Source organism: Watersipora subatra, chromosome 11, assembly GCF_963576615.1.
Source record: "Watersipora subatra chromosome 11, tzWatSuba1.1, whole genome shotgun sequence".
Classification (NCBI taxonomy): Eukaryota; Metazoa; Bryozoa; class Gymnolaemata; order Cheilostomatida; family Watersiporidae; genus Watersipora; species Watersipora subatra.
In genome coordinates this window covers 35,668,739-35,682,785 of record NC_088718.1, presented here as the reverse complement: position 1 = coordinate 35,682,785, position 14,047 = coordinate 35,668,739, and the positions used below count along the sequence as shown (strand labels likewise).

At 38.2% G+C, this 14,047-nt stretch overlaps 1 protein-coding gene across 1 annotated transcript; it reads left to right on the top strand.

Moving 5' to 3' along the window:
- Positions 1 to 2,182: 2,182 nt before the first annotated feature.
- LOC137408314 (fibropellin-1-like) lies at positions 2,183 to 13,126 on the top strand. The gene is made up of 14 exons (XM_068094798.1): positions 2,183 to 2,309; positions 2,743 to 2,880; positions 3,529 to 3,765; positions 4,347 to 4,466; positions 4,634 to 4,750; positions 5,954 to 6,124; positions 6,266 to 6,391; positions 6,691 to 7,775; positions 7,864 to 8,083; positions 8,190 to 8,683; positions 9,252 to 9,489; positions 9,822 to 10,248; positions 11,098 to 11,353; positions 12,062 to 13,126. Exons 2-14 carry the CDS (start codon positions 2,796 to 2,798, stop codon positions 12,452 to 12,454), a joined length of 3,969 nt encoding a protein of 1,322 aa, XP_067950899.1. The 5' UTR covers positions 2,183 to 2,309; positions 2,743 to 2,795; the 3' UTR covers positions 12,455 to 13,126.
- Positions 13,127 to 14,047: the final 921 nt, after the last annotated feature.

Here is a 14,047-nt window from a genome sequence, read left to right as displayed (position 1 = left end):
CAAAGTATCTCACTTGTTTAATCTTGAATTTCAAAAGACTTTTTGACAACTAAAGTCTAAAAGGAACTGGTATGTGTTCGAGGTATAATAACTCAACTTGTTCAGGAAAGTTCTGTTCTTTGTCTTCTAAAGACCCTTTTAAGTCAGTTAAGCCCTTGGGTAATGTAATCCAAAGATTTATCATTAGTCCTGTCTCCTGTGTATAAAGTTGAAGAAAAAATTTAGATCGTGGTTTAAGGCGTCATAAACCTTCATACTTGAGAGATATCATGCATTAGTTTAGTTGCTATGGCTTTATCAGCAGTGTGAACACTCATAAACCCTGTAACTCGGCGAGCAAGGAAATAAACTTGCATTCTTTTTAAAACAGATTCTATCCGGTTGAAAATGAACTTACACACAATTTTAGTAAATTTTGTCTAAAAGTATCAATTATTTTTTTATTATTTGAGATTCTATCATTCTATTGTTTACAATTGTTTTTTATGTTTGTGGTGATCTAGCTGTCAGGATGTTTCAAGATTAAAATCGACAAAACTTGCTCTCAGTTAAAACGGTCAGAAGAAAATACATGCGAAATGACATCACTAGTTGCTATCGTTGCTATAATTGATATCGGCTATCGTGTTCAAGTTGTAGTGTTAGGCATTCCTATTTTGTTGGTACCTTTGAACTATAGATGGCATAATCACACTTTTGTTTGATATAAGCATTTTAACCTTGATCAAGTTTTGCCGATTTTAATCTTGAAACATCTTGACAGTCAGATCATCTAAAACAACAAAAACAATTGCAAATGATAGAAAAATACTGATACTTTCCTATGAAATCTTCTAAAATTATGTGCAAGTTTACCTTTGAGAAGTGTTCATCGATTTCCTAACCATGGTAAGAGTTGCAAGTTTTGAATTGAAACACAGAGAATTTGGCAAGTTGGCCTTAAAGAAGCAAGCATAATAATCTCTAACAAAGCATCACTAATTTTCACTGTTATATGTACTAGTAAAATCTTCATCATAGCTTGTCTCTCCGTGTAACATGATTCTCATTTTGGTCTAATCATATATCTTCAGCTAGCTCTAGTTCCTTCTATTCAATAAATTCTTCTTCATCCTTTCCTAATAATATAATCTCACAACTTTGACAAAACAATAACTGCACTCCTAATAACTCCTTCCTACAAGTTTGATATAGTTGTATCTCATTGATTCTTTGAGATGAGTATTTTTTGATCAATTTGGGGTGACAGATTCTTTTAACACCAGGATGTGTCCTGTCATTTTTGCGGCAGCTTTTGTACTAGTGTCATACATCTAACCTTTGAAGAAAAAAGTCTTTTTTATAAAAATGCTAAAGTATTTTTATAAAATTCACTTTTGTATAACATTAACTCAACTCATTCATAGCTCTGAAATTCAAGTTAAAATTCAACTAAATTTCAAAACTTGGTTTCTTCAACCAAAATATAAACTCATAATATACACAGTTTTAGCTTAACCTGTAGCAGGCTTTATATAGGCATCTGCTGCTGTACCTCGGGCCCTTTGATGGGTGTTTTTAAATGAAGGAGCGAATTAAACCACCACCTTTCAGTTTTGAGTGGAAAGTTTTTTATCTTCTTTACTAAACTAGTTAAATCAGCAAATCCGCTTTCTGATTTCTTCCTACCATCAACTAGTTCAAACCTTTCAACGAGTCAACAGAGTTTCATTTCAAGAAGTTTTGCAACAGCCACAGTCCATAAGTTTTTCCCACCGGATTTGACGCGACCCCTGCGCTGGAGTACTCTTATGACACAGTACTAACTATCGTAACATTCCAATGATTCATTATATCTCTCCTCGGCTGAAGCACGCTCTCCAGATGGCCATAAACAACCAGGGTAGACCTTCACTCGTGTTTACCTCACCGCCAGGCGTCATATATTCAGATACATTTACCGCATTCGGAAATGGTAAGGCTGACCGATCCTGATCGATGGATTTATTTGGAAGCATGACTCCTCAACTCGCACGCAGGCATGTGGAACAAGCTGTACCGCTTGTGACTGGAAGACGAATGCACTGTTACCATGGTAACCATAGCTGCAGTACCCATTGCCATGGTGAAATTAGGATGCATGTTATATGGAATTTGAGTAGGTATATATATCGCTGTCGGTTTCATTAACTTCATTAGAGATAGAGCTAACGTCAAGCAGGGCTGGACCCAGCTTACAGAACAATAGAGTACAACAGATAAAAGTGGAATCTAGCTGATTTGGGATTATTTGCTACAGTTGGATATACAATAAGCATTAAATTATAAGGGTAAGTCGTTTCATGTGGCTGTAACAGGAAACCAACTGCGCCACTATAGTTATACTTGCATAGTTTCACTACAAGGAAAAGTTTCCGATTTCTATTGTATTGTGTGGTACTGATCATTTTTTATTAATGTACTTTTTCCATTGAACCGAATAGAGTGAAACATTTATTGCTTCAGCAAAAACCCTAGTTTTGTTAATTAACTTCAATTGTTTTTTTTCCGTTCAGTAAGTGTTGGGATATTGTCATCATTTTTAATCCATGATCAACATTGCCTTTACATTTACTTCATAAAATATAATCTTTTGATTACTGCTACTATAATATGTGTCGCGTTGTTTTAAAGTATTTCCTACATTAATGATAATAGGTTTTAACACGGTTCCTATTTTATAATAAGTTCCATTTGCTTCTAAGTGCTTTTTCATGATTTTAGTTTTGGGTGAAACCAGGAGGACCCACTGTTAGAGAATCGAATCGACACACATAATGAAGGTTCTCTTAGCGACAGCAGTAGTTGTGGCAGCACTCTGCACCGGCATAAATGGGCAGAGGGATTCTGATGGTTTAGTTGGTAAGCCTAAATTTCATAGATGCCAAAATGAAAAAATGAAAAATGACAAAAGAAATGTTTAATAATTATTCGAAATGACATTCATTTTGTGAAATTTAAATAACTTCATTTTAGAGTATATGCACTAGAAATGAATAAATTTAGTATATACGGTAAAAAATGAAATGCCAATTACTGCTTATTAAAAACTCACTTCATATTCATCATTCGAAAATTCTGCATCTATAATGGAATATGGTTTGTGATGGTTTCTAGCAAAATGAAGGCAGTAAATCATTGCTACCAGCAAGTGTCTTTTAAAACATGAGATGGTCTCATAATTTCTGGGATCACTATATGTTATAAATCTACATTATATTATTCTCCTTCTTAACACTAGGAGGCATCACGCCACTTTTGTGGCAGCTGTCATGCCAGTGTCATACATCTAACCTTTGTAGAAAAGATTTTTTTTAAATATGCTACAATATTTTTACGAAGTTTTTTTTTGTATAAGACTAACTCAATTTATTCATAGCTTTAAAATGTCAATTATGAAATTAAAATAGCTTAAATTTTAAGCAATTTAAAATTTAAGTTAAAATCTGTTTTCATGCTCTTAATTTATTTCACTTTTTGCAAATATTAATAATAATATGATTGTTTCAGGTCTTTCTTGTCCGAGTGCGGGATACATGCTTCCCGATGCAAGCAATCTTTGTTTCGTGTGGTTCTGCGAGAGAGCTGGACAAGCACCAATCAAACGACCATGCCCCAAGGGTGTGAGAGTACCTAGCTGGTGGGAAGGAGGCGAGCTTGCCATGTGCAACATTATAAACATCGTTAAACATGGCGGCGAGCCGGTGTGCCTTCGATGCGATGTCAATGATATACGACCAGATGACTGTGAGTACCAACACGACGTGTTGTAATGAAATTGTGTTGGAAGATTAACAGTGGATAAGTGCCATAAATCTTATTATTTTTTATGGTTACTTTATTGTTAATAGTTTCATTTCAAACAAAAAATTTTTAAATAATCGCCATTCAAGAATCATAAAAAATGGCAACAGCTGGTCAATCAAATGAATGATTTGACATTTAGAGTTTCAAATACCTTTTTCTGTTAAGAAAGAGAACGAATATTAGGTGGAACATCGCTAAAGGAACTCGCATTAATATTTTTAAAATAATTGTTAGAGGTTATATGTAATTTGTTCATATCACGTTAGTTAAAATGAGTTGAAAACCTGTAATTGTCACATAAAAAATGAGGAGACAAATCATAAAAGATCTTGAAACCTTTAAAGATTGTATCCAATTTACTCAATTACATTTTTGATTAGCTTTGCTAAGAAAGTATTGCTAATAAGCAATTGCATTCCTTGTCTTGCCGTATTTAAGGTTAAATTAGTAGTGATGTTAAGAAATAGTTGCAAATTACTTATCACTTAGCCTGTGATTATTGACCACTCCTCGTATTGCAGCATGTGCCAACACACTAAATCCATGCGAGCCTGAATGCACATGCATTGACACAGAACACACACATAGATGTGATTGCCCAGTCACTTTGGGAGTCGGAGGAGACGGCTTTGTACTGCCTCGTAAGTATGCAGCTGTATTTTGGTGATTCTCTGCAATTTCGATTGCTGTCAGCTTGTCAAATGTCTAGCACTTTTCTATTGATGTTGCTTTTTGCATGGAGTCGAAAAATTCTTTTGCTTCTATATTAAATTAATAATTGATTGACAAAATGAAATATTTTTAATAGCTCGTGACCATTGCGTGCCAAATCCTTGTGAGAATGGAGCTAGCTGCCAGAACCAATGGGATGGCTTCCACTGTTTCTGTCCCAACGGCTGGACTGGCCACAGATGCGAAACTAGTGGTGAGTACAACAAAGTTCACTTTCATAAATGATTTGATGCAAATTTCTAAAATGTTGTACTTACATCTTTTAAAAATTGTACTTACATCTTTTAAGCATTGTACTTACACCTTTTATGCATTGTACTTACATTTCGTAAGGAGATATCGCACATCGTTATCAATCTTCGGCATCACAAAGTACTAACTAATCTGTTTTCTGACAGTTGGCGATTAGACAGGATGATCCGTCTATTTAATTGCTTGTTCAACCACAGGATTACTGACGACCTTAACAATGGTTTTCTATCTCTTCAGTTCATGGCGTGTCTGACTACTTCGGCGTAAATAAATGTTAAATTAAAAGCCATATGAGCCCATAAAGCCTGGTTTCCATAGACATCGTAAGTACCGAAGGCAGGATCGCAGGGCTATCGGCGATGAAATGGGAACCTATGCGCCCAGTACTGATGGTAGTTACCGGTTGGCAATGCAAGAGTTCAGCGCTATTCAACTTTTACAAGGAGCCGCAGGAAACGCATTCTCAAAATGAACCGTACAGGTCAAGGTCAGAACTTTTGAAATGGCATGGTGAGCAGCCATTTTTGTGCGATAATCAGTTATGCAGTTTTATGTGAACATAAGTTGCCAAGCCTCTCGTCGCAAGTGTTTTACTGCAAGAGCTTACTGCCGGGCTCTTGCAGCCGATATGGGAACCCGACTTCATCAAGGCTTCTTGGTTTTATGTCAAGGCTCAGCAGGTGTTCCATTTGTGTAGAGCTTGCGATGTAACAAGGATCCATTCTAGTTTAAATTCTTACCTTTTTTACATCAAAACCAAAACAGTGGTGAGACTTTAATATGCTTTACAAATCAAATATGGCAGCCAATCAGAGATCAGTATTAGTAACGCGTTCGCTTACGTTAATCAGATTGCGTAAAGAAATATTGGTTTTCGAAAAATGCATTCATTTAGAAGTTGCATTGGAGGGCTTCATAGTGTTGGGTGATCTCATCAATAGTGACCTCGTCAAGAAAACTCTATGCTAATCGATTCAGAGTTAGGGTCATGTTTAACATTTACATGGTTTCGCTTGGTACTTGTACAACACACTTCAACCTCATAATTACACACTGAGGTTCCCAAACCTCTAAATTTGTTCTGTCAGAACATGTTCAACTCACAGAAAACCCATGATGTAAAATAACTTATTTTTGATTTTAGTGTGTGATTGGCATCCATGCCTTAATGGTGGCACATGCATCATTGAGGAAGTAGGTTATCACTGTGAATGTCTCGACTGCTGGGGAGGAGCTTGCTGCAACGAGTCTGTGTCATGCGTAGGACCAGGCATCGTATGCCCACCTTGCAAAGAGGGTGCCAACTGTGAATCTAGTAAGTTGCATCACCATAAGCATATAAAATAGATCTAGCGCATAGCCGATATTCTTGGTGGTTTCGAAACTTGCTTGATAAATTTCTTAATTTTCTTCTTTTGTTCAGCTCTGGTCAAAATTTAGTTTTTTGATATTGTAGCTAAAGATATTTGTGGATGTAGCGAAGATCCATGTATCACTGGCTCGGGCACATGTGTGGATACCCCCAATGGACCTCAGTGCCAAGACTGTCCTCAATGCCGTACCGGCAAAGACTGCAAAATTGGTAAGTAAATGAAATACTCTGCATCTTTCCATCTGCAGGAGTGATCGTAATCTTAGCTGAGCGTGCAAGAATCGTTTAACTTTCCTTGTTCATGGAACCTTCTCTGATCTTGCTAAGTATTAGCCATGTAAGAGACTATTATTTTTTTTGGCTGATTTAAGTTTTTATAAATTTTTTCTTTACTTGATGCTATCATTAAGAGTCTGATAAGATCTGAAGGTCAGAATTTTAAATGCTATAAAATTGGTAAAATCAAATTTGTGTTAAGTTTTCATTTGAGATTTGTGGTCATCTTGTAGTGGTCGATTCTTGTTACTGTAACAATGACTGCCCTAACAACTCCCAGTGCGAAGACTTGAGTGATGTCAGGTCACATGAATGCATCTGCAAAGAATGCTGGACAGGAAACAACTGTGATGTCAGACTCACGGACACTTGCAATTGCAGCGATCCTTGTAAAAATGGAGGACAATGCGTCAACACTCTCCAAGGGCCCACGTGTGGCTGCGACCCCTGTCATGATGGTCAATACTGCCAAAACGATGTCATCAATTGCCAGTGCGCAAACACCTGTGGTCCCAACCAGGCATGTTCTGACATCGCACCAGGCCAAATCAGCTGTGGCTGTGAAAATCCATGCAGAACAGGCAGCAATTGCGACCAAGTCGTTCAGACATGCGCTTGTAACGATCCTTGTCAAAATGGAGGACAATGCCTCGACACTCTCCAAGGGCCCACATGTGACTGCGACGCCTGTCATGAAGGTCAATACTGCCAAAATAATGTCATCAATTGCCAGTGCGCAAACACTTGTGGTCCCAACCAGGCATGTTCCGATGTCGCACCAGGCCAAATCGACTGTGGTTGTGAAAATCCATGCAGAACAGGCAGCAATTGCGACCAAGTCGTTCAGACATGCGCTTGTAACGATCCTTGTCAAAACGGTGCGTGCTATGATACCGCTTCTGGACAAGGCTGTACTTGTGACACCTGCTTTGATGGTCTTTATTGTGAACAAAGCATCGTTAGCTGTGCTTGCGCTAACACATGTTCTGTAGATGAGACTTGTTACGATGTGGCTCCAGGCCAAATCAGCTGCAGTTGTAGTGATTCGTGCCGAACTGGACCAGGCTGCAGTGAAGTTGTGAATTCGTGTGAATGCAACAACCCGTGTCAAAATGGAGGCCAATGCGACAACACTGATTCTGGACCAGTATGCACTTGCGACAGCTGTCATGAGGGAGCTTACTGTGAAAGGGACATTATCAACTGCGCGTGTGCAAACACGTGTCTCACAGGAGAAAGCTGCTATGATGTCAGTTCAGGAATTATAGAATGTGGCTGTTCAGACCCTTGTCGCACTGGCCCAGGATGTACTGACACCGTAAGTAAAAAACTTATATGTGTCCTTTTGTTCTTCTATAATTTATATTGCTTCGTGAAAAATGTTTTATCATTTGCGATTTATTTAGGTCAATTCGTGCGCCTGCGCCAACCCATGCTCAGCTGCTCAGGAGTGCTCCAAAGTTGGTGGGGAGCTTTTCTGTTCATGCCTGGATCCCTGCAGCGAGGGTACCAATTGTGATCAAGTCAAGAATACTTGCGGCTGCAGAAACCCTTGTCAGAATGGGGGAATCTGCTCCAATGTTGGAAATGAGCTTCAATGCGACGGATGTGATACGTGTTGGGCAGGTGAGAGTTGAACTTTATTAAACAACTCTTCCAAGTTTTAGTGGCTAAGGATCAATACCAGCAATTAATTGAACTATTGATTAATTGAGTGCTTTTCTACTTCTAGGTGCTTATTGTGAGCAACAGGTGGTGTCATGCGACTGTAACAGCCCTTGTGGCCTCGACCAAGTTTGCAACATGGTGAATGGAGCACCTGTATGTGGGTGTCCACCTTGTTACACCGGCGAGTACTGCGACGTTCTGATCGATTCATGTGAATGTAACAACCAGTGCATCAACAGGGAAACTTGTCAGGATGTCAACGGCGGAACTCAGTGCGTCTGCGATTGTCAAGGAAATGAAGAATGCAGGAATGATCCAATTACAAACCAACCTGTTTGTAAATGTCCTTTGTGTTACACCAATCAGCCAGGAGCCTCGGGATGTTTGACTCCAGTTCAGCACTTGTGTGTTTGCAATAACCCATGTACCGCTGACCAACAAGTCTGCGTTGATGGATCTCCCGGTGGTAGACCCGTATGCAAGATCGGCAATCCATCCTCTGGAAATGCTTTCACTGTAGTCTTTGAAGAGAATGATTCTGAGAAATCCTTCAGAGAAGTAAGTGTCATTCGAGATTCTATCAGGCAGTCTTTTAAGACTTTATTCCGACTTGATTCAGACTATATCACTGTGTGTTGCCATTGTCCTCTTGGCGATTATTCATCAACTATGTGCGCTGGGAACTGGTGGCATTGTTGAGGCAATGCGAATGCATCGGAAAACATTGCAGCAGTCAAATTTTCTCCATATTTCGCTGAGCATTCATGACAGCATTTAAAATGTGCACTACTTAAACGATGGTGATTGGTCATCACAAATTGCTTGATTTATATTTTCTGACATGATAGTGGCTGCGAGACTAGTATTTCATCGTTTTCATGGCCGCATTGCATAATCAGAAAGTTATGCTGTATTTGCTAATGTATTATTCTAACTAGTCGCTGATGTAAACGCAGATGCCTGTGTGACATTGTGAACATTAGTATTACAGACGATCATCAAAGTATTGTTTTATTAACATTGGCATATGGCGATATACCCTTTAGGCCTTTAGACAAAGTTTACCGACTTACTGTGTCTGGAGAATTGAATTAGTTGTCAAAATAAACATTGTTTGCCATTTTAGATCCCCTTGGAGTTATACCTGACACCGTCTGTGCCAAATGACGGAAACCGACAAGTAAACATCAGATCAGCTGGTCTAGAGCCTGACCATCACTGCTATTTCAATGTCAACAAAACCATCATGGAGAACTCAGTGTTGAGGTTCCCGGTAGAAAGATGTATGATGCACAACAAGACTGGTTTGGAACGCCTCGCAATTCGAATGACTGAATTGAACAATGACACCATGTTGGTTTACGGTATGTGGTCAACTGTTATATGTGTACTAAGTATGTGTGACCTTGAAGCAATGTTATGGGTGGTCTAGCTGGTGTTACCTTTATGACTCATCAGTACTGATCAAGCAGCCTAGCTAAGCAGTCGTCTTGAATTATCCTTTTCAACAATCATACAATAAAACCACCTTGAGGAAACTCCACATTATAATATCAACATCATTCAAAACACCCTGAAAAAAGATACTGTAAGGCGATATGCTAATATGTTTCAAATATTACAAACATAGAGATAGGATATTTTATGATCTAGAACATCCAGTTAATAGTAAATACATGTATGTTGTTTTTTGAAGGAATTAACAAGGACAGATGGACAGCTGATGGCTTTTTGGCTACCCCAGATTTCCAAGCCGGATCATCCTTCCAGACCGTAAGCTATGCCCCAGCCCACATCTCCACACAGTTCGCTATCGTTGCCTTATTTGATGACACGGATGTTGTGATTGAGTTGGCTGATGACAATGATCTCCCTGCTCCATATAACACGAGAGGCAGCATCTATAGACTTACAATGCAGGCATTTGAAACATTCCAAGTGCAAGCAAGATGTCCAAACCAGCCTCCTAGCAAAAGAAGACAATGTACAAAGGACCTAACTGGCTCCATAATTACTGCCAACAACAAGATCCATGTGTTCTCCGGCAACGTAAGAGCTTTTGTCAAGGCTGGAGAAGGCTTGTCAAGAGACCATTTGGTGGAGGAAATGGTTCCTACCGATAGGTACGTAGTACATACAATGTATATTAACGTTATGACTAGAAGTAAACTAACAAACGTTTGTGTGAGGAACGGCCGTGATATAGTGGTTAGTGTGTTGATTTAAAAAGTGTCAGCTCAGTGGTTCAAGCCCGTTAAATGTTTCCAGAGAGAGCATATGGGCACCAAGATACACTTGTCGTTTTGTCAGCGTGGTGATTGGTTAACTCCAACGCCTGCAAAATCCTATAGAAGTTCAATAAAATAATATGATTTCTATAATTCTATAGAAGTAATATAAAATCTTATAGGAGTCAAACATTTGAAGTCAACATATATTCCAATAAGCATTGAAAGCTCTCAGTCTCCACTTTGTTTGTTGTAAGAGAACGGAGGTGTGATTCTCATTATGGTATGTCAGAAGAGCAACTCGTCTTGCCTCATGTTGCCAGCCTGGTAGGTGGCCAACTCCAAAACCCCTCAAATAGTCTCATGGTTCTCATAGGAGTTCTCTCAGGCCATTTAATGTGTTAGATACATGTGGGGTATAAGATCGGTGAAAAAGATTTAATCAGTCACATAGGCTTTGTATTTTATATGCTGACGGTCCAGGAAAAATAGATACTTTTTTAACCTTTTTTATTCTCTCTTACATAGACTCGGTATGCAACGATATTGCATTATTAAGTGTAATATATTATTACATAATATGCGACAATATATTATGTAATGATATAGTACATACTTAAATTACATAATTATTATTACATAATAATATTATTACATAATATGTAATAATTTAATTTTATGTAACAAAGATATATTATATACCTTATTATGCATTATAGTATACATTATATTGTTTGTTCACAGATGGGGAAGACAGTTTGGACTTATTTCCGTGCCTGGTCGTGCTGTTGGTGACATTCTCAACATTATGTCGCTAAAAGGTGAAGCAACCAATGTTGATGTCTATTTCAATAATGATAAGCAGAGTTATTCCCTCCCTATGAACGGAAAGCTCAACAAGCATGTTGAGGTGCCCAGCAACACCAGAATCTTCATCAAATCTGATAAGCCTCTTTCGGTCACACAGCTTACCAAGTCTAAGGACACATATTTGTATAGCGTAAGTAGAATGACCTTATTACTTGTGTCATTTATTGTTGTTTAAATGAATCACTTCTCTGATGTTGGCACGAGACAGAATTCACATCAGCAGTGGTCACTCCTCATTCATGGAACTCATTACGAGTTTTCATGGCAACATCATTGCGGTTGCTAATGTCATATTGTTCACCGAGGCAAAACTTCAGTGACACCTGCATTAACATTTTCCTAGCCAAATGGAATAATCTCTGATATTTCAGCAGTATTTCTATGCACATGTATTACTAAGGTTCCATACAGCAACTACGTAGTGACACACCCTCATATGGCGCTTCAATGTCATTATGAAAACAGCCGTGTCATTCTGAATCTGTCATGATTCAGCGCCACTGTTTGGAAGCACAACACTCATGCTATGCGCTATTTTTGTGCCATGGAAATGGCTTTAGCGACCAATGGGGTCGCACTTGTGAGGGGGCATAGTCTTGTTTTCCTGTTGCTTCATATGCAGAAGTTAAAAAGCACAACCTTGTCATAAGGCATTGCACAAACATCGCTCTACTATAGCGCTCTATGGAAACATGATCTGCTTGTCAGCGTAGCGTACTGGCCCACTTTGGTGTTGCTACACTGTTGCTGTATGGAAACTTAGTGTATATTCAGCGACTTCTAGCTTTTTTACATGCTAATAGTTTCTGTGAGTAATGTTTGTAAATATTTCTTGTAGAACGAGTCTGTGCATGACCCAGTCACCATCACAATTCCACCAATCTCTCAGTTTACCAACAACTTCTTCATTTCGACTCCTTATTTCTCCGGCGGTATCGACTTCGCTCTTCAACCATACCAGACCAACTTGGCCCTCCTTGTCGCCAAAAAAGGTGAAGAGCAGTCTATCACCCTGGATGGAGCGCCTTTGAGTTCTTTCGTCATGCCTTGGGGCGATCTGCCGATGGCGGATAACGGCTCAGAAGAGCTGGTTGGCAGCGTAATTACCCTTGAACATGGAACTAGACTTATATCCAACACTCAAGGCCATAACTTCCAATGTATAATCTATGGTTTTGATGACAGAGAGTCATATGGTTTCCCTGCTGCTATGAACCACAAGGCTATTTAGATTAAATAGACCATTTCCTGTTTGACAAAAAAATTGTTTAAAGTGAGTAGTCTCAAAATTGTATGTTGGGTTTAGAAAAGACAAAACTTTAGGCTGTATCTTGCTCAATTGTGTTTCAATTTAAGTTGGCGACGGAAGTAGGTTGCAGAATACCATCAATGGTAATACAATTGTCATTACTATTACCAAATTGTAAGCTTTAGTCACTGGGTATATTATTTTTGTCGGTATTTTAGCTTTTGTACTCTTTCTACATGACTATCCGAGAATTGGTGTGCCAGCTAGCTATATGTGATATATATTACTCAGCACTTTTCATAAATTAAATGTTATGTGTCATTATCTCCCCTCTTCATCACGCCTTTTGTATCATTCATCATCAAAATAATGTATGCAACCAATCGTTATAGCTACCACAAAAGGATATTATCCGTATATTTCTATTTTTTAACTAGTTTACATAGGTAATCTGTAAAAATGTGTTTTTCTTCAATTATCAATTGTCTTTTCTTCTAGAACATTCTTTAACCACTCTGTTTGCTTCTACCAAACCTTGACAAGTTGCGTGTAAATGTACAGAGTTTCGAGCTCACTCATGTACACCAGAGCATTAGTTCTCTGAGATTCCCTAATATGGCTGGAGATTTTTGCAATAAATCATCCATTTTGTGATCCTTGGCAAGTTTTCTTTGACGGCCTCCGACGGTGTTTCATTAGATATATCAACATTTCAGGCGTAACATTCTTCGAGTCTTAAAGGTAATCTAGAGTGAATAAAGAAGTGCTGTGTATCCTTGTACCAGCTTGTACAGAAGAATAGAGATTAGTACTAGGTGGATAGTTGAATGGATTATAACCCTGTGAGACTTCGAAGAACCTTCTTAGAACCTCCCAAAGGCCTTAAGATCTACAGTTCATTTTTACAATATATGAAGAATATCTCTAATCGAATATACTCCACCAGCTTTTCTGGTTGTTCATTGGTGAAGAAGTATGCACTTACTACTCTGAAATCAACTAGGAAAAATAGTGCTACTAGTTAATAGTACGTTCCTGAGTATCTCGTAACTCTAGGAGTTGGATTGGCTGAAAAAGTGCCTTGAATTCTAAATTGATTATGGAATGTAACATTTATACACAGTTCATTTTTAGCATGCATTAAACAATTTCACTGTCCAAGTCTCTGTACAGTTATGTATCGGCCAGTGAACTTTTACATACTTAAGCGTTGAGCTCTAAATTTTCGATAGCCAAACCACACACATGCAAATTTAATTCCTTTCTAGAATTTACCGGAATTGAAGGCACAGCAATTACTCCTTGATAATTTCTGCTGATAGTTCCACGCAGTATTATTAAACATATATAGAAGATAATGTAAAACATTAAATGAGGTAATAAAACTAAATACAGTAATGACACATAAACATTTGTTGATGCTGTTTCTTTATGAAGATGGCAAAATGGTTGATTAACATACACTGACAGTGTAACGTAATTGTTTTAAAATACTTCATTGGTTGTAATTTTATTTCACACAAAAAACTTTTTCTAAATTATGCCATTCAATAATCATGAAATTATCCAGTACTT